This window comes from Atractosteus spatula, chromosome 2 (assembly GCF_055471065.1).
Source record: "Atractosteus spatula isolate fAtrSpa1 chromosome 2, fAtrSpa1.hap1, whole genome shotgun sequence".
Lineage (NCBI taxonomy): Eukaryota > Metazoa > Chordata > Actinopteri > Semionotiformes > Lepisosteidae > Atractosteus > Atractosteus spatula.
This window is the reverse complement of record NC_142707.1, coordinates 9,302,198-9,325,793: the sequence shown is the minus strand read 5'-3', so window position 1 is coordinate 9,325,793 and position 23,596 is coordinate 9,302,198. Positions and strand designations below refer to the sequence as shown.

General features: G+C 47.1%; 1 protein-coding gene across 19 annotated transcripts in view; it reads left to right on the top strand.

The window, feature by feature from the left end:
• The window catches only part of LOC148839172 (calcium/calmodulin-dependent protein kinase type II subunit beta), a 79,550-nt gene that overhangs the window by 39,546 nt on the left and 16,408 nt on the right, over positions 1-23,596 (top strand). For 4 of the 19 annotated variants that reach the window (XM_088904935.1, XM_088904883.1, XM_088904944.1 and 1 more), the window contains 4 exons: positions 2,365-2,402; positions 12,116-12,184; positions 17,129-17,173; positions 19,589-19,637. In XM_088904935.1, the coding sequence (XP_088761061.1) occupies positions 2,365-2,402; positions 12,116-12,184; positions 17,129-17,173; positions 19,589-19,637 (201 nt within the window). Of the gene's footprint in view, positions 1-2,364; positions 2,403-7,979; positions 8,013-12,115; positions 12,185-17,128; positions 17,174-19,588; positions 19,638-21,060; positions 21,244-23,596 lie in introns of those variants that run through there. The other 15 variants (XM_088904887.1, XM_088904876.1, XM_088904895.1 and 12 more) reach the window with 10 other exon arrangements.

Here is a 23,596-nt window from a genome sequence, read left to right as displayed (position 1 = left end):
GTTGGCTCAAGTGGGTTTATTTTTAAAAACCTCCATCTTCCAGGGGGTGTTGTCTTTTGGCATCACTAGGCGGTTTGGGCTTTGGAGTAGCCCCCCCCCCCCCCTTCTGCCCTGCCCAGTCGGTTTGTGACACTTCTGAAAATCTGTGAAAAAGTCCTCTGTGCATGGGCAGACCCCTCTCTTTCCATTTCCCACTGTAGCTGCAGCACTGACAAAGCTGAATGGTTATGAAAAAGGCGAGATTATTGTTCCTGGGAAGATGATCAGATGGATAATCGGATGGTGTTTATTTTAACTTTGCTATGGATATGAACCCCCTACCCTCCCCTTTTCTTTCTGTAGAAACTGTAGAGTATAATGGTCGATTAGTATCATCTCTTTCTCTCTTTATAACCTCTCTTTTTCATTTCCTCTGTCCTCTGCCATCTTGACTCTCCTCTAAATTTGTTGCAAGGTAAGGAGGTCTCTGCTCAGACCTGTGCTACAGAGGAACAGTGCCCCCCACTGGCTTGGGTCTGGCCCCTGTTCTGCCACACCCCGGCCCCATGGAGCTGTAATCACACTGTAGCACACATTGGGTGGTCCCGGTGAAGCATGCCTTAATGGAGGGAGATCCACATGCTGTCATTCCATGTAGTTTTAAAATATTCCACCTCTTTGCTTTTAAATTTCTGCAGATGATAACCCCAATTACCAGCCCTTGAGTGTGAGTCATCCATAAGTAATATATATATATAAATGAAACAGTGGAACTGCTGGCACTGTCTGATAGGTTTCTTCTTAAAACAACATTTAGCATGCTGTAGAATTCATTCTGATGCTCATAATCTCGCTGTGAAGCGTTCAGTGGATTGCCACAACAAAACTGAAATGTGAACTCATAATAGCTCAGTCTGGAGAACAAAATTACATATGTTCATGAATGCCCGAGATCTGTAATGGAAAAAATAATAATTTAAATAGGGGCATAACTCCAGTCCTGGAGGACCAGAAGGTTTCTTTTCACCCAGGCCTTTACTTATCTTATTGAGCTTATTATTTGTCTAATTCCCTTATTCTTGTGAAGATTTAAAGAGACCTACAGTATAAACCCTGCTGAGCAGCAGCCCTTGAGGACCGGAGATAGGCCCCTCTGATTTAAAGACTGCATCTGCACTTGATTTTCAGTGTGTAAATTACAAAGCCAGAAATGTGGACAACAACACTTTGTAGACTTGGGATGTCTGAAACCTGAATTTCTGGTAGTTAGGCAGTGAGGATTTGTATACTCCGTCAATGTAGAGCTGGGCACATGGTAGTGCATTTCAAGTCACTTGAAAAAAAGCTGTGCAGTTCAAGTCATTTTAACAAGAGCACATTAGAGCACATAAAGGGCCTTAAACTAGAAGAGCAAACAGGTGTGTGTCTAGACCAGGGCTGTCCAGTCCTGGTCCCAGAGTGCCGTGTATCTGCAGGTCTGTAAGGTCTCTATAAAGCAGTAGCACCTGAAGAGCCAGGAGCTGGTATTTAATGAGTCCAGTTAAGCCAATAACGATTGGCTGGTTACAGCTTGTTAAGAGCTGAGTTGGAATGAAAACCCGCAGATAAACTGGCCCTCAGGACCAGGATCGGACAGCCCGGGTCTAGACCCTCTCACTACTGTGCACAGTGACCAGGGTGGACACCAGAGACGACTCCTCCACATGACCTTTCTTACTGAGCTCCATTAGACAACTAGGGAGCTGGATGCAGCAAGGTCCAACTTGATTTGCTGGGATGCGCAATTTAATCTTAACTGGTCAACAGCAGCAACATGTCCTCAATAGCAACCATGCACACATACGCACAATGTGTGATGTCTGGGATGGTTCAAACGCCAGCCCGTGTCAGAAATGAAGGCTCTGCATTGTTTTTCTGTTTATTCTGCTGATCGATATGGAAAACGCTATCAAATATTTTTTTTCTCCTCTAAACACTCCAAAGAAATTTTGAAACAACTATATAAAGTTGGGAAAAGACTTTTACTGGAGTAAAAAGTTTTAAAAACCCTAAGTGTGCATCTACGAAGAAAGGTCTAACTCACTGTAGTTTTTGTCTTTAATTACTTTGTCCCCTGGCTGTTTTCGATCGCTTACACTGAGATTTTTCAGCATTATTGTTTCTTGGTATCAAGATGTCCATGTCCTGTGGAGAAATCAGCAGGGCACTGTTGCTGATTAAAAGTGTTGCTCGTGTTTAATTCTGTGCTGCTGTGGGCCCTCAGTCCTGCCCTGTAGTGTTGCCACAAGGCCCAGAGCTCAGTGCTGTGGTCAGTCCTGTCTGTCCAGACTGCAGTGCTCGGTGTCTGTTCTTCCCATTGAGTCTGTGTCTCTCTCCCTCCTGCAGCAGCCAAGAGTTTACTCAACAAGAAGGCGGACGTGAAGGTAAGACCGTCTACACCTGGTCTGATTGCCTCTTTCTCTCTGCCTCTGTGCCTCTTCTCCCACTCCCTCTGCCCCCCACCCTGCCCTGCGGCTCTCTGGCTTTGCGTGTGCCTCTGCCACCTCTGTCGATCTCATTTAAGGTCTCGAGTGTTTTGTGTGTGTTTCGTTGCTGGCGCGTGTGTGCGAGCGTGTGAGTGCTTGGGGGGGGGCTCTTGCGTGTAGATTTAGCTCTGTCTCTGTGAGCAGTGGCTCATGGATGGGTGTGCACAGGCACGCGAGAGTGGGCTTGTGTGTCTGTATGAGTTGGGGAGCGTGTGGGCGAGCGCGCCCCAAATTTGCATCTGAACTTACAGCTTAGCAGCACACTGGTCCAGGGGCTGCAGACAAGAAGCTCAGCGCCTCATCACACCATTATGAAAGATGTTCGGTATAAAGGCTACTTGAGACTTTGGGAAGGAGGTGTCTGAGGCCTAAACAAGACAGCTCTTGTGTTGCCACAGAGAGAATTTTTGGATAAAACCTAGGATGCAGTTTGCCTTTGCTTTCATCCGTGTGCCACAGAGGAGTGACTCGAGATAAGAACACATGCTTTCATCCTGCTAGATTTCGGAAGCATTGTGGGGTTAGGTATGTATGCACTGCGGCGACATGTAGCCAGCGGTTGAACTCAGAAATGGTTTGCTCGGAACATTTGAAAAGGAAATTCTGCAGCTATACTGCAGTGGTCACATACGGTACCTGACTCCCATGGGACCAGGGTACAGATGGGTGTGTAAAAAGAATGACATAGTCATAGTTGTAACCATTCAAAAATGGAAATGAGATTTTAATAGAATGGTGGGATAAAAAGATTGCTATAAACGTGGAATGAATAAATAAAGTACTGTATGTCCGTCTCTTCAAAGTAAACAAAGCATTAAAATTAAAAGTTGGATCTGAAAGTGTTCTAGTGTTGCAGTTAAATGCAGTAGCTTCATTAGTGTGCAGGAGTGAATAAAACCGGCTTCATTTTGTATTTCTTGAAAGTGCTTTTTTTTTTTGCAGTCATCGTTAACAAAAGACATTTTACATCGGTGTCGCATATTTTAATGCTTGACCAGAGGTCTTCTGCCAACAGGGTAATGGCTTTGCAGTTTTTTAAAACAAGCCGGGGTGTTGAGGAGTGTGGTGAAGGGGGGATGTGAAATGCTCACACCACATGTCTCTTTGTCACTGATGGAGACTTGGTACTTTTATGTACCAGGGTGTTTGGGGCTGTAGTGATGGTGACTGTTCTTCTAGTAACTGCAGGGGGGTTCAGGTTGTAGGTCCTCTCTTCTTCTAGTGCCATATTGGTGTTCAGGTTTGAGGTCCTCTGTTCTTCTAGGGCTGCAGTGGTGTTCAGGTTTGAGGTCCTCTCTTTTTCTAGTGCTGCAGTGGTGTTCAGGTTGTAGGTCCTCTCTTCTTCTAGTGCCATATTGGTGTTCAGGTTTGAGGTCCTCTGTTCTTCTAGGGCTGCAGTGGTGTTCAGGTTTGAGGTCCTCTCTTTTTCTAGTGCTGCAGTGGTGTTCAGGTTGTAGGTCCTCTGTTCTTCTAGTGCCATATTGGTGTTCAGGTTTGAGGTCCTCTGTTCTTCTAGGGCTGCAGTGGTGTTCAGGTTTGAGGTCCTCTCTTTTTCTAGTGCTGCAGTGGTGTTCAGGTTTGAGGTCCTCTCTTTTTCTAGGGCTGCAGTGGTGTTCAGGTTTGAGGTCCACTCTTCTTCTAGTGCAAGTGTGATGTTCAGGTTTTAAGTCAACCTGTGCAGGCAGTGCCCACAATGATAAATTGCTGTATTGGTCAGGGTGAAATGCAGGAATGGATTTTCTTCACTGTATAGCCATAGATAATATAAAAAGCTATATAAAAGAATCTACAGAGACCTAAAGAAACCATTGGCGTTTGAGAGTCAGATTGGAGCATCCCTGTTCAGGCTAGTAAGGGCCAAGGAAGAGTCATTGTCTTGTCCACTGGCACAGAATCAGCTTTCAGCAGGTAGGCCCACACAGGCGTGCATCTCTTAAAGGAAGGGACTGGAAGCGGTTTTCTTACTGGGGTTTGGGGTTAAGGAGGCGCCATCTAAGAATGAGATCGTTATTAGAGCTATTTATAAATGATTTATGGGGACGTTGTCTCATTATGTTTATTAATGCCGTAAGCTGACACTGACAGCACGGTTCATTCCAGAGACAATGCTCGCTCACGTTAAGTGCAACAGGCTGCCTTTCATGGGATGCCTCTGAAGTTCCCCACAGGTCACAAACAATTTAATTTGAGCCTGTAATGCCCCAGCTGGAATGGAATGACATGGCCTGGAATAGCTGGTGTTAGCTTACTGTACCTCTGTTTCAGGGAACACCTCAGCCCCTGAAGGTCCTCTGTGAGCTGGTGTCGGCTACACCCACGTCTTCCAGCTGGGCAATACTGCAACCCACAGATTCATTATTGACTATTCTCAACTCTGATGTTACTGATTGTCGTGCATAAGCTATTATACTGTTCTTAACCTCAGGAAGGCTGTGCCTATTTGAAAAACTGTTACGTGTGAGACAAATGTTAGCACAATTCTCCAGTAATATTGGAAATACAAATAAAAGGAAATAATTCCTTGTTTTGCAAGCTTTTTGTATAGCAATTACCTAGAAAGGACACGATTTTTTCCATTCTTTTCTACAAAATCCCTTCCGATTTTACACAGCAAAAGGTTACACAGCATCTGTTTTTTTTTACTGTGAACATAATTCATGTAATTAATTTCGTGATTGAAATGGGAGGATCTGAAATCCGAAAAGGAGCGATGATTCCAGCCCATATTGTCTCTGCTGGAGGGCCTTGTGTCTTCTGGTACTTGTTCCAATGCGAATAGTCAAATAATTCAATTATTTTCTAAATTAGATGTACTGTATATAGGACTTTTCTGAAATCCTGAACAATTAATTACCCAAGACATTCATTCACTTCATTTAAGGTAGTTCCTTGGATAGTCTAATTTAATTAGTTTATCGTGCAGAAGTATTACAGTTGCACTAGTATGTAATGCAGCTAATGAAATTATTCGACCAGCTGTGTGGGTGGAACAGAAACCAGAAGTCACCAGATCCTGGTCTAGAGATGATCTCAGATTAATTTTATCAGGCAGAGCTTTAACCCATAGGCAACACCTGTATAATCACCTGTACAGGTGAGCCCAGGACACGTGCCCCTGGGGAGCCTGGCACTACACACCAAGGGTAGCCTTGGGTATTGCCCGCCTGTGCATTAGGCTGCGACTCTTTCCTTATCACTCCATCCGTCCGCAACGAATCCCTCAGTTCTCCAGTTTCCACTCGCTTTCCTCCATCCCTCTCTCCACCCCAGGCTCTCCAACAAGACAGCCATGTACGTACTGTACCTGCAGCACTGTGGATACAGGTTGTGTGCTTCCCCCAGTTCTTTGACAACACTTGGATTAAAACCGTACACTGGTGGCAGCCTCCCGTGTCTTCGGACTGACCTGGGGCTTTTGCGATAATTGCTCTTCAGGGCACGATCAGAGGTTAGGGTTATCTTACTCTTCCTGCCCGCCCAGTTTGCAGTTCAGCTTGAGCCGCCTTGAGTATTGCCCCGACGCTAGAGGGCAGAGCTCACAGGTAGGGCAGGTGTTTTATCTGTCAGTAACAGGCTCGAGAAAGGACTGTTGGAAGCCCTTGATGAGCTGGAATAAGCTGTCATAGCATTGTACATATATCAAGGGCCGCTCGAGAAGTGGCTATGCTAAAGAAAGTCTCCCCCATCTCTGGTAGTGTGCGTTTTTGTTTTTATTTTAAAAAAGGTTTTGGAAGTAAAAAAAAAGTAAGCGCGAGAGAATAAGAGGGACTGGTAATGAAACATTTTCCTCTCTCGCGCGCCTGTCTTTTCCCCTCTCTCCGCCACTGTCCCCACACTTCCTGTTCTACCCTCTTTCCATCTGTACCTCTCTGCCTCCCCTTGTTTCTCACTCGCCATCACTCTCCATCTCCGCTCCCCCCCCCCCCACCGCACACCTCCTCTGTCTGTGCTGTGAGTCAGTTCAGCTGGGAATGTGACTCCTGTTCCAAGAATAGCTGGTGTGTTTGAACCCTGGAAACACTGAGACAGAAATAGCCGCTCCACTTCCACTGCGCCTCGTCCGTCGCCTAGCAACCAGCTCCCCGCGTACCCGTATTCTGGTATTCTAGGGTTTTTTTTTTTTCCCTCTGCCTAATGCAGCCCCCTGCAGCACTGTGCCTGATTGCACTGGGGCACTGTCCTGGCCTGTCAGAGCTGCGCTGTCTCCTCTGGCATGCACACACACCACACTCGGCCCCTCACGGTCCTTGGCCTTTTTTTAAGTTTGCTTTACTGTTGTTATTATTATTATGCAGTCATCATTTCTTTACTCCCGTCTGTTAATCATTCGTCTTGTCTCTGCTGTTTTGATCGTTCTGTTTTTCTAACAGTGCTGGGTATGATAGTAGAATGATGTCAGATCTGCCGAACACGTGCAAGGGCTCAAACTCTTGAGCTCCCCGCAAGTCAGGACGCGGAACAGGGGGCTTTTTTGCCGAAGCCCATCTGTCAAAGTACAAAGGAAAATGATGCGGTATAGAAGGACGTCCCCAATGGTGCACAACACCAACTGTCCCCAATAATTTAGGGCACCAAAGTACCCTGCTTGTAAGTCTCTAGCAGAGCTGGCTTTCTGGAGTCCCAGCTAGGGCAGGTTAAAGCACGAAGCTTTAAAGGGATAGATCAGCAGCCCCACACCCTGAGGTGATAGTTGATGTCTCTGCTCCATAGTGGCCAGTAGTGAGCGGGCCCTTGCTTGATCAAGCCCATCTCCCGCAGGAGTGAGCCCTGCTCTCTGTAAAACCCAGCTGGAGAGATCCCTGCCTTTCAGGTTTCAGTTTGCCCCCCAGACCGTTGGACACGATCCCTTGTGCGTTTCATTTATTTTCATGGCCCTGCTTTCTTCTGACGTCCTCAGGGGAGGATCACGGTTTTCTTGTGGCGATCACATGTCAAGATCTCCGTTCATTTGTTCACTCCAGAAACTGGAGCTCGGCTTCGCCTGTGCCTCGGCTGGCACTGGTTTGGGCAGAGAGAACAGCGCCCCCTGGGTGTGCCATTACAAGTGAATTTTCCCTGATCCTGTGCTAAACTTGTCACTCCTATAATGTACAGTGTGTGACTCTGCCTCTCAATTACCTGTGTAATCCTTCCTGTGTGTGTGTATGTTTTTTTGTATTCAGTCATTTTAGCAATGTGATATCCTGAACAGATTTAATTCAGGTGCTGTATCCCCATGCAAACCGAAAGCAAAGAATATGTGCAAGCCTAAACAAACTATGATGAAGCGGTCACTTTTTTTTTCCCAATTCACAGACATTTATTCATTTGCTCTTGAAGAGATTGGAACAGCTCAGGAAATTGGGTTAGAAACCAAGTGGGCAGATGAGAAAGTAAATACTTGGAAATAAAGCAGGAAACTCTTGCTAGACATTCTCCATAATATTCACACTCTCTCATTCTCTTTCCCTCTTCATCCCTCCATCGCCGAGCCAGAAAAGGAAATCAAGCTCTACTGTTCAGTACATGGTGAGGATGTCATTTTTAATCCCAATCTCTCTCCTGAATCTCTCCGCCTCTCTTCCTCGCTCCCCGTCTCACTATCCCTGCCTGCATCGCAGAGTTTATTTTCCTTTTTGTTGCTTTTGCTTCCTTTTTTTTTCTGAGGGGGAACACTTTGTTTGACCTTCCGTGTTCCTCTGTATTTCTTTCTTCATCTTGCGAACTTTTCATCCATTCCGAATCATTTATGAAAACAGTTCATGGTGAGTAAGTCAATCTTTTTTGCTGGAATGGTGCCTCCTCTGTTTTGTGCCTCCACCAAGCCATTCGATGGTTTACATACAGGTGACGCGGGGCGGGTGAGCTGGGTACAGTTGCTGCTGGTATTACTGACATTTCTCATTGGGATTAAGGTGAAACTGTGGATTAAGTGACGTTAATTTAATTTCCTGCTGTGTACAGTGGGAGTGCAGCGAGACTGTATTTCTCTTGCTATTGAACTGTTTTGTTTTGAGATTTAGTTTTTGATGAAGCATTTTCAAGTTATCAGATAAGCTGACTCTAATCTCCTTTGGTATTTTACCAGGTTTTATATGGTATTTGACATTTACGCACAAGCTAGACTAAGCTTCTTATAGGATCAATATAGCGTGTGATTGAGCGTTTGAAGTTATTGATGAGGTGGGATGTTAATTTCCGTGCACTCAGTGACTGAAATTATAGGTGACCACAGCTGGAAAGGTGTTTTCGTGCTTTGCATTTTTTAAATTAAAGCTGTGGGGCACTTCTTATACTCTTGCTCTGCTGTTAGCAAGCTTACTGTTTGTTGCTGATGTCCGGATGGATCTTTATGAAGCTGAGAGTCCCAGTGGCAGTGGATTATATTTCTGAAATGCAATTGAATTGCAGAGCTGCTGTCCTACTGTGGCTTTCAGCTGAGTGACAGATGTTCTTGTTTAATTTTTTTTCCCTTGCAACCCAAGAGAAGACAGCTTTTTCTTATTTGCAGAGATGGCTTTGTAGCCTCAGAAACCTCAGCAGTGTTCTGAAGTAAACAGGTGAAAGAAGAAAAAATATTGGACTTGTGTCCTTTTCCTCTGTGTCTGTTAACCATTCGGGGCCTGAATTTTTGTTTTTGTGTAAAGTGAAAGTAAAAGGTGCTCGTATATTGTAGAATCAATGCTTTCTTACAGCCAGTAACTCAAAAAGGTTTTCATTGTTATGCAATGAAATATTTGCAGGGCTTTAATTCCTGTCAGGTCTCTCTGCCCAGTTGATGTAACTATGTAGAATATTCTGATGTTATTAGGTTGTCAAATGATTGTTTTATATAAGGCGTGCTCAGTGATTTATTAGATAGTTAAAGTTATCTTAGTAGATAGTTATCAGTTTTGTATATTTTTAAAAGATAATGATGTTTTGACATCTGTAAAATAATGAGTTAAGGGTTTAATGAAAAACACATTTTATTGCGGTGTGGTGAAACTAAAACTGCAGTTCATTTTTACATTCACACAAAGAAAAAGTTTTGAGGTTTAATTCCAGTGCCTCACAGTTCACATCAGGCTGTCTGTGAGATGACCTCTGGCCAGTTCCCACCAACATCCTGCAGTCTAATGTCTTTTGACACGACTCTGCAGCCCTGCCAGGCCAGAAGCCCAGATTCAGAATTTGTAGACCTTTTCTACTGGTGAAGACTTTCAAATGCCAACAAGACAGAAAGGGTTCATGAGTGTCTTCTGCAAGTAAGCCTTGCAGATCGCAACACTGAGAGGAGCTGGTGCAGAGGAGGGCAGAGCAGACCGAAACACAGAGAGGTGGAGGAGAGGGTTTTTAAGGAGAGAAGGGAGATAATACTCAGAGAATGAAGGGTTCAGTGCTGCAAAATAGGATTATTATTATGAGGAGTTTTAGTAATAACTCTTATTAATAAAGTGCCAATCCAAACCCAAGGACTCTGTACATCCTGATAAACAAAAAGTAAAAGAAAAAATGAAACAGGAACATACAGGATAGAATGGAGGGTTAGTTTTGATTTTAGATTTTTAGAGAGTCGAAGAATTTCTCTCTTGAGGGAGTGTAAACATGAAAGAGATTTGCGAGTTCAAATAATATGATGGAGACATATTATTTAACGCCTTAAAAGCCAGAAACAATGTTGAATGTGTAACGTTACACTTAGTGAGACTTAATAATGGGAAAGAAAGAAGCAGAACAGTAGGAGGGAACCTCTTGGTAAATATGGCAGATGGCTCCAAGTCATGTCAAATGTTCGACACTAAATGATTAGAAAAGCTTTTTTTCCAATTTCCTCTAGCCCAGCTCTGTTAAAAATCCACAAGAAAAAAACCACAAAGAAAGACAAGTATTTGATTCCTCTTCCCACAGCCTGTATTAAAAGCTGTCGCCAGAGTAATAACCTATCCTAGCAGTATTCCCAGTAGGACTGCTGGCCTTTTTATTTCTGCAAAGGAAAGTGTATTGTCGGCGATCTTTTCTGCTCTTGAAGGAAGGAGGCAGCGATGGGGGGCCTGGGGGGGGGGGGAGGAGAGGAAAGGAGAGAAGGTGAAAGAAAGGAGTGGAGGAAATCGAGGACAGGCAGTCTGCTTGGAAGAATTTTATTCGTTAACCTTTCAGGGTGCTGGGTTGTATTGTATTTCTGCTTAGGATTTTTAATATGTACCTGTACATACTGATAGGCATCTCACACCTCGTTTTTGTGCCTATAAACATGCAGGCTGTGTGAAGCAGGTGGGCTGGAGGAGAACACTATGCTCAGCGGGTGGCTTGCCTGACCTTGAGTGAGTGGGAGCCAGATAACTGGAAAAAAATACCTTTGCTCCTGCATTCAAAAATGGGAACTAAAAACTGGAGCATCTTCGCTCAGGTCATAGTTTCAACATTCCCAGCTTTCCAAAATAGCCATGGCCTTGAGGTTGTATTTCAACAATTCGTGATATATATCCAGGAGGTTTTGCAGTATCCGAGATGGAGAGAATGAGATATGCCTTCAGTAGCCATTATTGAGTCAGACATCATTGTGAAAGCTGCCAAAAACATCCTTAACCCCAGATGCTAACTGATAACCATGAGCTTTGCTCTGGCATCAGTGACTGTCCCATTTCCTGCTTTGATATCTTCCTTTTCCCGAAGCATTAAAAGATATTCATGTTTTTTTTTCATTGTTTGTGTTGTCATAACCTTCCTTTTAACCAGCAGGCTGCTAAACTCTTTAAATAGAACGTTTGACTGCATTTTGCCCGCCACCCCCTTAATGCCGATTTTCAAAGTGTTTCGAATGCAGTCAGTCTTCATCGGCGGATGGGCAGGCCGCTTAAAGTGAACAAAGTGGGATTCCAGACATCTTCTTACCAGCATGTCGCCTTTGCGCTACCCACCAGATTTTACCACCGGGCTGTGATGTGTGAGTTTATCAGTCGGGTGCAGGTGCACAGTGGTCTTAGTATTCTGACGGTGCCCGCGAGAGCTGCCATGTGCGCTGAGTGTGGCCGTGCCTGGGTGTGACATGTCTCTGGCGTGTGAGTGGCACTTCCTGTCTCTGTTCTTGTGCTGCCCTGTGTTCTCCATGTCGTTTTCTCATGTTGTGGTTTCTCATATCGTGATCCGGTTCTTGGTGAGCTGGAATGAAACGACAGCTACTTCTTTGCTCTTCAAGAGCTCTGATCACTGCTTTGGCTTTGTAGAACTGAGAGTTCTTATCTGCTTATGTCTGGACAGCCCAGCACCTGCCTTTGTGAACAAACACCTGTGATTGGTTCATTTGTCCCATTGTAGCGAAGGTGATAGGCTGAACAGACCTGTAGCGTAAAAAAAGTGCATTAGAACCATTTACCAGGGAATGTGACTCATTGTGACACACGAGCACATGTGATGGACTAATCACTCTTGCCTACTGATAGGAGCTCATCGGATTTCATGATCGGACTCGATATTGAGAATAAACTCGTGTCATCACGTGACTGGGCTCGCTGTAGTGAATCTACAGTTTCATAGCCTGTGGCTGGCCAGACCTGGTTTGAGGAGCTGTAAGCTGATTTCAAGCTGCACCAGCAAAGTGTCTCTTGTGTTCTCTTAACGTATTTTAACATTGTGTTGTGTTTTCTGCACAGCCGCAGTCAAACAGCACGAAAAACAGCATAGTCACCAGTCCAAAAGGAAACCTCCCTTCTCCTGCTCTGGTATTTAACTCTTTATCTGTCTTTCTCATTCTCGTTCTCTCATCCTCTGTCTGTCTGTGTTTTTTGTCTCTGTCTAACTCCATAGACCATTTCCTGTCATTGGATTTGCCACTAGTGCCACAGTGATCTAAAAGGCTATATGCTACTGACAGTCCTCTTTGTCTATGTGCCCTACACAGTATAGCCTGGCCATACACTACAGTAGTGTCTTCACTGCTGTTTCAGTGTGAACATGTTTATCTTTGTTCTAAGCTTGTGTTTTATATTTTCTCAAGATTCTGGATATAACATACAGTATGTGTTTTGTAAAGTGTATAACATAAGACGTAAAATAGGTTTTGATCACTTTTGCACATGCATAGATGCGGGTATATGCAAATTATGCAGACCCTAATGTTTACACTGTGTGGTGCATTTAAATTACCATGGTAAATTATACAGTATATGAAGTTAACTCACCCACATATATTTACATCGTAAACACACACTACATGGGTGTGTAATTTAATTAGCCACTGTTTTTAATGTATAGTTGTGAGATAAATCCAATTAAATTCTTAAATAATAAATTAAAAAGAAAATGCGTTTTCAAACTAAACACTACCTCTCAGAAGAAGTAGCTCCAGTCTTCAGATGTGCTGTTCTTTCTGTAAGAAGGGAATTGGAATGTACAGTACAGCACCTCCATTCAGGGATGTTAGATTAGATTTGCGCTGAGCTCAAAGTGGCTCTGAAAGTGACTTCTGCGCTGCATGCTTGTGTGTCAGTGTTACCAGTCCTGTTGCACATTTTCTTTATGTCAGAACTGCTGCTGCCCTTTCAGGTGAGCATGTAGTGGCTCTCACACCACAGAGATGGCTGCAGTATGACACATGCTTTTCTGAAAGGTTGCAGATAAGTCATAAGCACAGACTTTCTCATCTGTGAACCAGTGTATGACAGGTACCATCGTGCACCAGTGTATAATGAGTGTCATCGTGCACCAGTGTATGACGAGTGCAATCGTGTACCAGTGTATGACGATGCCATTGTGCACCTGTGTATCACGAGTGCTATCGTGCACCAGTGTATCATGGATGCCTTTGTGCACCGGTGTATCACGGGTGCCTTCTTACACTGGTGTATCACAGGTGCCATAATCCCCTTCGCCATTTCCATCACATTCCCACTAAATAGAAGAACCACAAGTGAGAGGAAGGACTGTTGTGTCCCTCCAGAGTCAATGCAGCCATGAAAGTAATTGTGAAACATCACACCCGTGCGTTCTGTAATCTGAGCCTCTGGGAAGAATGGGTTCCATGGCTGTATTTGTAATGTGTGGGTGGGGCAGGGGGTGCATGTTTATGAGTGGGCGTGGGTATGATATACGGGAGCTTTAGCTGCAACCACAGCTCAGGAAGGCTGCTCTACACAGCATCTTCATTTAAGCTCATATGACCTTGATTTATGCCGAATGAATTTGATCACAAGTCTCTCTGCGTTGCTGAGCATGTGACAGACTGAATTCCACAACAGTCAGCAGAAATAATGATTTCAAATATCAAGAAACTGTGCTGCATTGACTCACTGAGTTCTTCTCCATACAGTTTTTTTCCATTCAGTTCCTCTACACCTGTGTCTCACTTGTCTCACTGTACATTTGTGTTTCACACCTTCTGCAAAGGGTCTCACTTTCCCGACAGGTTCTTATGTCCTTTCTTTCATGCTAATTATTGCTGTTTAATCCTTTTAACCTTCTTTAAAGCGGTGCTTGGTGTCATTAGTTCTGCATTCCCTTGGTCCTGAGCCGATTCTGAATAATTGCTGTGCTGTTGCTGTCTCGGTGAAGTACAGAAGGATAATGGTGCTCGGTTTGCATGCCAAGAGTGGTGCACTACGGTTTGCGTGTCTGAGCGCAGTGCTTTACAGAGGCCTCAGCGGCAGGCAGTAGCTTTCGTGTCTGAGGTGCGCCAGATATCAGGGCTGGCCCTGGAGCTGGCCAAGACTTTGGAATGTGGGGATTCAGAGGGAAAGGCCATTATCAGGCACCACACGTTTCACACCAGTGCAACTCTGAGACCTCTGGTTGGGCGCTATAACACAAGTGTGTCTCGCAGGCTTTTCAATGGAGCCCTGCTACGGGAAATGAGTACCCCAAGGAGCAGTGCAATGTGCTCACTGTACTTCCTGCATCCCATTATTTAAATGCCTGCTTGACTGTCTGCGTCAGGCCCTGCATGGCACCCAAGGTTAAACACAGGCATATTTTCTCAGTCTCAAAACTGCTGCTTTCTGACAATCTGACAGGGCTTTGCTCTTGCTGTAAGGACTGGGAGGCTAATACCGAATTTCCACTCTTGGTTGTTCTCAGGCTAAGTGGCTCCAGACTCGACCATCTGCTGCAAGGCAGTAGTAACACAGACTGGGTGAAAGCAAGCTCAGCCAGCAAAGGTGTCTTTATGACAGATTAGTTAAAAACTGCCGAAGTGTTAAAATCGAGAGGAATTTCACCCCTGGGAATCGTACAGCTCCCTCTTCTTTCATTTGTTCTATCCGTCATCTTCCTTTATCATGAAACTCCAGGTACTCTGCTGATCCCTAATTACCGGTGTTTGTAGCTGCAGTTGTTGAGGATGATAGTTGTCATGGAGATGATGTCAGTGTAATGAAAGAGACAGAGTGACTGGTTTCTGAGAGGAGATCTGTTTTCCAGGGAGACCTGTTGGCAGCAGGTAAGCAGTGTAATACAGATTATGTTACGGTTTTGTCCAGTGAGAGGGTCCATATCAGATATACAGTGCTCTAAAGGAAATGACTGTGAGGCTGATATATACATTTCAGTGGGATATCGGCAAAGTGGGAACACATCTTTCTACTGAAACATATATTCCTGCGTTAAACCACCTGAACCAGTGTCCACCCCAAAGAAAGCCTGACGGATAAGGCGGAAAGAAGCACAAGTGTCCAAAAGAGCATCTAAACGAGTCCAGGCTCCCGGGGATACAGGCAGGAGATGTGCCTGCCTTTGTGGCAGTGGAGTCTCAGTGCACGCCCCAAACCTGTAGGGAGAACAAGAAGAAAAGGCAAGCGAAGTAAAAACACTGCTGGAAACTTCAGAGGCCAGCAAGTCGGACCGCCTAGCAGCCCGGAGCGTCGGACCCGACGGGCAGAGACGGAGGCGCTAGCGCCCACACACCACGCCCTTTCCGCGTCACAGAAACCAGGCAGGCGGGTGCAACCACGAGGCTGGAACTCTTCGGACACTGAGCCGCGGTTCGGCACCGCCTCCGTGCGCTGATCATTTCAACCTGGAAACAAGAAGACGGAAGCTGAGCTTTAACGGGCAACGGGCGTCTGCTGTGGAGCCTCATCCAGTCCGGCATCACGGCCTTTCTCCTTTCTCGGAGTCTGAGGGGGTCCCTCCTGTCTCCGCTGCCCGATCCCGATTCTGGAGAGCCACACAGGGACAGAGGCGTAGGGGTGGCCAAGTGGGTCAACAGGTTTCCTCTCCCTGACCACAGCGGGACGTGGTCATGAGCTGTGCGGAAGGGAGAGGGAGGCCCGAGAGCAGGCGCCAGAAACCGAGCCATAGGGAGCCAGCGAGAGGAAGGGGGTAGGGCCTCGGCCAGCTGCGGGCGTCCATTCCGATGGACAACCGAAAAGATTTCCAGTGACCGTCCCAGCATCCCTGGTCTATACCACTGAGATCAGTGAGGGAATTGGACCGCTTTCTGAAATAAACATGCAAAGCCGGTTGACCTCCTTTAACTCCGTTCCAGAGACCCGTGGATCAGCGAGATCAGCAGGATCGGAGACAGGCCAGACAGGCCTCCTCTTGTTTGTAGCTCCTGTCCCCCTTGCAGCTCGCACTGCAGTCAGTCACTCGGGCTTCTTGTGGTTCCTGGCAATGCAACAGTGCTCGCCGCACAGCACGATAGCCCCCCCCCCCGCACCACAAGGCAGCACAGCGCTGCGCGGCAGGCCAGTCGGCACCCCTCCTGTGGCCTTCAACACTGCCGCCCCGCCGTAACCACGGCGCTTCCTGCTCCAAGGCTCCGCGCCGCCTCAGCCAGAGGGCCCCGTATCTATAATTAATAAGCAGCGCGCAGAGGACTTGTTACTCATTAAAACTGCATGAACCAGATTTATTGTCACTTACCCGCAGAACACCGTTAATCACGAGGCCTCAGTGAAAGCTCTTAATGATCCAAGATTGCATCATTTCACACCAACACAAACAGAGGCTTAGCTTACTGTCTCCGCACTCCCGGGCAGGAGCCTGCGCAGACTGTGCAGCTTGTGCAGATCAGTGTGGAGGGCTGCTTTTGCAGTTATTCGTGTTGAGGTCTGTGTAGTAGACGTACTTTAGCTAAACTGCACGCAGGAGCTTTTTGTCCATAAAGAGCTGTTTAATGTAGTGTGGTTCTGTGCCGCGCTGCTCTGCAGCAGACGTTGTTATACTGTTATGGTCAGCGCACTCTGGGGAGTTAATATTACAGCAAGGGCCCCGTGCTGAAGGATACAACATGCTGCAGGGTGTACACCAGCTGCCTGGGACTAGGACGCTCCGCTGGTCTCTGAGGTCTAAGAGGGGTTGCTCAGTTAAGTAGGGTTGAAGTGTGGGGCTGCCCACAGTTCTCAGACAGGGCTCGATCAAAGCAGAGTTATTAACACAGCCTTAACTGCGGGCACGGCTTTCATTACCCTGCGTGCTACTATTCTTTTTTATTTTGGCTTAAGGTGTCTTCTTGGATCGATCCCCCATCCCTTAACCTCTTCTCTTGGAACCTTTAATTCTCTTTCTCTGAGCTGAAGCCCTTTTCTTTCCCCTTTGCTCTCTTCTCCATCTCAATTTTTTTTCTTCTGGCTTCTCACCACTTTCCTCTCTATCTCTCTGTCTCTCACCTCTCGCCACCCCCACCACACCCACACTTCCTTCCTCTCTTGTTCTCTCTCTCTCTCTAGGAGCCTCAGACCACTGTTATCCATAATCCAGTGGATGGGATCAAGGTACATCCTTCTTTCCTCTCTCCCTCTGTCTGCATCCCTCCTTCTGTTCTCTGCAGCCTGACTGTCACTCCTCCTGTTCACACAAGGACGTATGCCTGCCCCACACAGATCACCCTGTGCTACACCCTGTGCGTCTGTATATTCATGTCAAAACTGGTTTCACCAGGGTCAGGGTGAGCCATGCTCTCTAGGGGTTACAGCTTTTGATCCCTGTTGTGTCGCTTTGTAAACTGGGAGTCCCCAGTCCTATGCTGAGTTTGTACAGGGTTTTTCTTAGTCCTGGTGGGATAATATCCAGTGCACGCTAGCACCACCCCGTGGCTGACCAGGGAATAGCAGCACTGGTCAGTAGGCCAGAAGTGGGTTCTGAAGCTCTGGCACTGTGGTGCTAGGTCATAGTATAAAGAGCTGCTCAGCTGGGTTGCAGGTATACTGGCAGATAATCTTTTCTTCAGTGGCAAAGGTGGGTTGAATAAACAATTTCCTGTTGTAAACCGGCATCTGCAAAGGTGATAACGATTGACAGTTCAAACAGACTTACAAATACGTTAAAAATATGTACTAGCAAGCTAAATTAAAATGCACAATTTAGAGCCCCTGCTGCAGTTTCCTTTCTGGGAAAGAAAGGTAGTTCTAAAAGTTTTTCAATTAAAAAAATATTATTTAACTGGACAATTTGCCTTTTAGCAATTAGTTGGAGTAGCTTTTAACGAAGGAGACCTGTGTCCTCCCGCACAGCAGAGATGATGTAGTGAGGACTCCTCTGTGTTTTCACATGGAGTGTGAGAATCTTAGGAAGTGAAAGACTGGGCACAGGAAAATGATAGCACATTATGAGCACGGAAAACCTTTGACCTCTGACACACTGAGCCCATGTCAGTGGGGGCTCCACTTCCTATTCTGTCTGCATTTCTGCTTGCCTCTCTCTTTCTCCCTGTTCTGACTTCCATTCTGTTCATCACCGCCCAGTGCCTAAAACAAGTCTCGTTTGGCAGCATACACCTCATCGTAGCAGCTTGTGCCCTGTACAGTTAAGCCCTGCCAGTCTGTAGCTACGTCACTTTCCTGGAGCAGTCTGTGGTGTACTGCACGCCTCTCACCCAGAGGAGAATTAGACATGTCATAGCTGTGGAGTTTGGGTTTGTTCTCGTGTCGTTTCTGTTATCCTGTCTGTTTCTGTTGTCTGTCCTGCACGGCTGAAATTCAGTCCGAAAGAATGCAGTAAGTCGGAATCCACCGACGGCACAGCGATCATGGCATTTGCCGTGGTGCTGCGCTGAAGCCCAGACACAGGGCTGTGCCCTCTGAGAGGGAGACAGGTCAGGAGAAGCTGCGGGCGTTGGGGCGGGGGCGTTAGTGCTGGCCTGCTAACGTCAGCCTCGGAACACGGCTTTCGGGCCTGTGGTGTTCATAAAGGGATCGCATGCTGGCCGTCGTCCATATTCGAAGCCTCTTGACGGTTCATCTGCGCCAGATCCCCCGGTGCGAATAAGGACAACTCTCTCCCGTTGCCTCCCTCGTCGGGATCATCCGTAACAACTGGAGTGGGGGGGGTCTGGAGAGCCCCTCTCGGAAACCCCAGCTGGGTGCGGCTCGGCTTTTAAAGACCGGTGTCGAGACCAGCCTGGGCAGCCGCCTGGTTCCACTAGCAGAACTGACAGAAAGAGGAGGCAAAGCAGAGGCGGCTGTAGAGCTCAGCTCTCGCCTGGCGGGGGGGGGGGCAAAGCTGAGCATGCAAGAGCATTGCCAGTTGGACCTTATCCGAACAGTATGTTTTGTATTAACGAGGATTCAACCAAGGGAAAGAAGTTTCGGTGTTGTACATAAGACGTTTTAAGAGAGTCACCAAACGTGTATGTGTAGGGGTGTGACCCATGTGTGCTGGGTGGACTGATCGGGCACTGTGCTTGAGCAGGATGCTCTGAGGTCCGTCACCACTATGACACTCTGCTGCCACCTGGTGGACGCAGCTGTAACTGCTGTCAGGCTTTTATTTTCTTACCCAACTAGAAGTATCCATACCATGGCAGGGCCATGACTTAGCTCTGAGTCAGTCAATCCAGTGGATAAGGAGGCTGGCTGTGACACAACTTGTGACCTCTGCTGTATTGCTCTTATGTTCCATTAGTTCATTCCTGTGCTGTTCAGTCTTTGGAAATGAAAAGCAGTATGCAGGCCTGTGTGTCTTTGTTTGCTCCAGTGTTTTGTGCGGCAGTGTGTCCAGTGAGTGTGTTTGTCTGTATGAGTGATGTGGGTGAGTGTTTGACTGTGTGGAAGCACGATGGCTGTGACAGGTAAGTGGGTGTGTGGGTAAATATGGTGTGTGAGAGAATGAAGCCTAAAGCAGGCGTGTTTGTGTGTGTGCGCGTGATGAGTAATGGTGTGTGCTAACAGATATGTTTCTGGTCTCTGCAGGAGTCGTCTGACAGCAGTAACACAACCATTGAGGATGAGGATGTCAAAGGTATGACTGAGCTTAAACTGCCTTACATACCCACACCAGGCATCCTTCATACACACACTGGGGGTCTGTGTCACACACACACTGCCCACACGGGGGGTCTGTGTCACACACAAACACACACGCACACTGCCCACACTGGGGGTCTGCGTCACACACACATACATTCACACACTGAGGGTCTGTGTCACACACACACACACACATTCACACACTGGGGGTCTGTGTCACACACACATTCACACACTGGGGGTCTGTGTCACACACACACATTCACACACCGGGGGTCTGTGTCACACACACACACACACATTCAAACACCAGGGGTCTGTCACACACACACATACACAGTTGTTACACACACGCTGGGGGTCTGTATCACACACACACTGGGGGTCTGTATGATACACACACACTATATCAGACACAGACATATCAAGGAACATCATCCCACACCAGGCTGCTCCTGTTGGGAAGCTCGAAAGCTGAAGCAAAGCCACTCAGGTGGTGAGATCTGTCCCTGTGCTGCTGCACTCGCCCGGGACAGAGCAAGGGCACCTTGCAGTGTATTTTTAGCAACGTGAGGAAAGTAAGAGAGAAGGTGTGAAGCCTATTTTAAATGACATCTCGGAGAGCGGCAGTGCAGTGCAGCAGAGGCAGGGAAATGTGTGAGATGTGGTGTGTGTGTGAGAGAGGTGTGGTGTGTGCGCCTGTGTGAAAGAGGAAACTCAGCACAAGGCCCTGTGCAGCAGCTGCTGGTGTGAACAGAGGAGCTCTTGTGCTGTGCCACAGTCTCAGTTCATTCCAGGTCCCAGATGCAAGTTGGTGTTTTTTCCTCTTTTGCTCACTGAAGTCATGGAGCAGAAATCTCCTTTTGATGAAAACTGTATCAATATTCTCTTTTTGGTAAAACATATCGCAAAACGTGTGTTTTCAGGTGCTTCACGAACAGCTGTGCTACGGGATTATTTGTAGTACTGAGGAGGTGTGGGTTGAGATTTTCATTGTGGCGGATTTTTGTTGTCTAGCCCTTTGCATTGCAGTGCTCGCATCAGCCTCCCTTCCCTCCCGGCGTAGGGCTGAGTAAGGTGTCAGCAGGCAATCCACTCCCTTAGGCGTGGGATTTCACAAGCACACAACCTGCCAGGCTGGACACAGCTTGGGAAAGTGTCCCGGTCTCTGTCCTGTGAGGTCGGACCTGTGCTCTCGCTCCTGGTGGCCAGATGGGCTGGTGGTTGCTGCCGACGTTGGCTGCCCCTGGTCGGACAAGCGGCTTCCTCCCCGTCTTTCTCCTTGGCCTCACGTCGACACCTGCCGCCTCCCCCGAATCCGTCTTTTCTGCATTCCGCTTTTGTTTTTCCTCTCATGTTTTTATTCTCCCTTTTCCATCCGTTCTTTCCACTCTCCCTCCTCCCTGACCGAACAGGGAAGAGTCTAGACAGCAGCTCAGTAAAGGCCCAGTCCAGCTCCGGTTCGCACTCGGAGGCCGTCCAATCACCACAAAGCCCGCCCCCCGCTGTGTTCTGTAAGTCCATCTGAGCATGCTCAGTCCTGCAAGCCCCTCATGCAAGCTCACCACTTGTGTGAGCTGATGTGCGAGTCTGTGTGCTGTGTCTGTGTGCATATGGGGCTGCAATCTTTTAATACCTTTTAACAGACAGATGGACCTCTAAAAACCAAAAGCCTTTACTCAGCCTGTTCATCTTGCTTCACCTTCCACTGCACTCCTTAACATTGTTACGGTGTGGTTAAAAAACACATTATGTTCAAAGATTGTTTTTTTGCACCACTTTTTCTTCCAAGTTAATACTTCACTGCAGCTCATGCTGTGAAGAGGAGCAATTTGATATTCGTTGTGTAATGATCTCCCCCTTTTCCCCCTTTAATATGGAATAACCAACAGCCCTGCTACTGCTTTTAATACACATGTATTAGTGCCTAAAACTCACTACTCCCTTGTACCCTCTTGTGGTATGAAGCGGAACTGCTTTAGCTGCAGCTCTGGTACTATACAAAACACATCTGCAAAATTCATGTAAGATCTCTTAGTTAGGCCCAGTTTTTAAATGATTTATTCCTTTAATCACTTGATTTTGTCAAGCACTTCCCTAATAATTAACATTTGGAGACTGATAGGGATACATTGTTCTAGTATGAGTAATTTTTAATAAACACGCAGGGAACTTGAGTGGAAATATATTTCAGACCAGTAGGGGCCAGTAGTACTGCCCTGGTTAGCACAGGCACTGGAGACAAGTCCAAGCTGGAGCTGTGTGTGTCCGCTGAAGCCTCGCTGGACAATGCCAGCTAAAGAAGTCTGAGGTTTTCCCTTTCTCAGGCCGGTTGCCTGCCCCTCTGTGAGGCCTGTGTTGCACAAACTCTTAATTCCCTCCCTTCCAGTCCTAACGTCTCTGCTTCTCTTCCAACCGCCACCCCTTGCGCCTTCAGCTTCCAAGCTGACAGACATTCTGGGCTGTGTGCGCAGGGGTTCGGGACCCGGGTCTGACAGCGAGGGGGGGGCCAGCAGAGCCCCAGCTCCCCAGCAGGGCCCCTTGCCGCCCCACACCCCTGTCATTCCTCTCCAGAGTAAGTACAGCATGGAGATCGGCCCAGGCGCAAGGTATCCTGCATTCACACTCGCTGCCTGCATTTCTGTACTTGAGAGGACCTCCTGCTGGCTGGCACCCTGCCAGCACAAGACCCATGACATGGGGTGCAAGTAGCCCCAAAACTGCCTGTTTTTGGTGCTTTTAGTTTTGAAAGATGACGCCGGGTGTCTCGTGAGGATCCCCTCACCAGTCCCCACTCCTGTCTCTCAGGAGCGGCTGTCTTGGCCATGCTCCTCCTCTGACTCTTGGTCCTCACAAATACAGCCCTTCCTCGCCACACACAGCACACAAAACCCCGCATGCAGGCCCAAACAGCATGTCAGGCAGCTTCGGCAGGCTTACAGAGAGGTTCCCTCGACCTAACGTATTTCTGATCCGCTGTGTGGGTGGTTTTAAACTTCCCCAGGCAGAAAGAGAGACGTCAGAATGGAAAACAAAATGATAGAATCCAAGGATCATGGGAAGAGTGGCTGGCATGGCTGGTGGCTATTTGCTTATCTAGCCCAGGCCCTCGTCGTCCTGCCACTTGAGGGAGCCCAGCAGATCAGTTTTCACAGCCTCGTGGTTGCGTTTCCAGCTCGGAAACTGTGGTTCGGAAATCTGTCCGCTCGTGCTCTGAATGAAACGAGTGGCCTTTTCGCAGGCCTTTTTACTCAAGGCGGCACTGTTAAACAGGCCACCTGCTGTGGGAGTGCAGCCCGCTTTGAAACGCAGGGCATGACCGCTCCCGTATGGACTGACTACTGTGCGATGCACCTCACCCTGTCACTGTTCTGCTTGGCTGTTGGATGTCCCTGTAGCGTGTCTCGGTCCTTTGCGCCGGGTGGGTTTGAAGGTTCAATAGGCATAGATATCACCCTAGCAAATCCATGCGATGTCTTCCTGCATTGCTTTCATTATCTCATTACATTGTATGTTTTTTTGCCTCCACTGATTTTGCTCCCTGGAACTGACAAGTACAGTATGTATGCAGGGTCATTTAGAAATTGCCTTACGCACCCCTGTGGCCTGTCATTACATAACTAATTAGTAGCAGAAACTGTGCATATACATGGGATCATGCTGAGCTCATACCTGGGATTTGTAGATTTTGCTGTCATACATGCTTTTTTGCGTAATTCATCTTAAAGATTGATCGGATTGTATTTTAAATTTGAATATTTTCTGTAAGGAATTATTTCCTACAGTTGGTACTGCAGGACTCATTGTGACTTGACCCCAGATGTATGCACAGTGTATTTCTAGTTTTGTAGTGTTGTGTTACTTTTTGTGGGTTACAGCCTGAACCACAAAACACACAACATGACTTTAGAGCGCCCCAGAAATCCTGGCCATGTGGCTTTGTGGATGTGG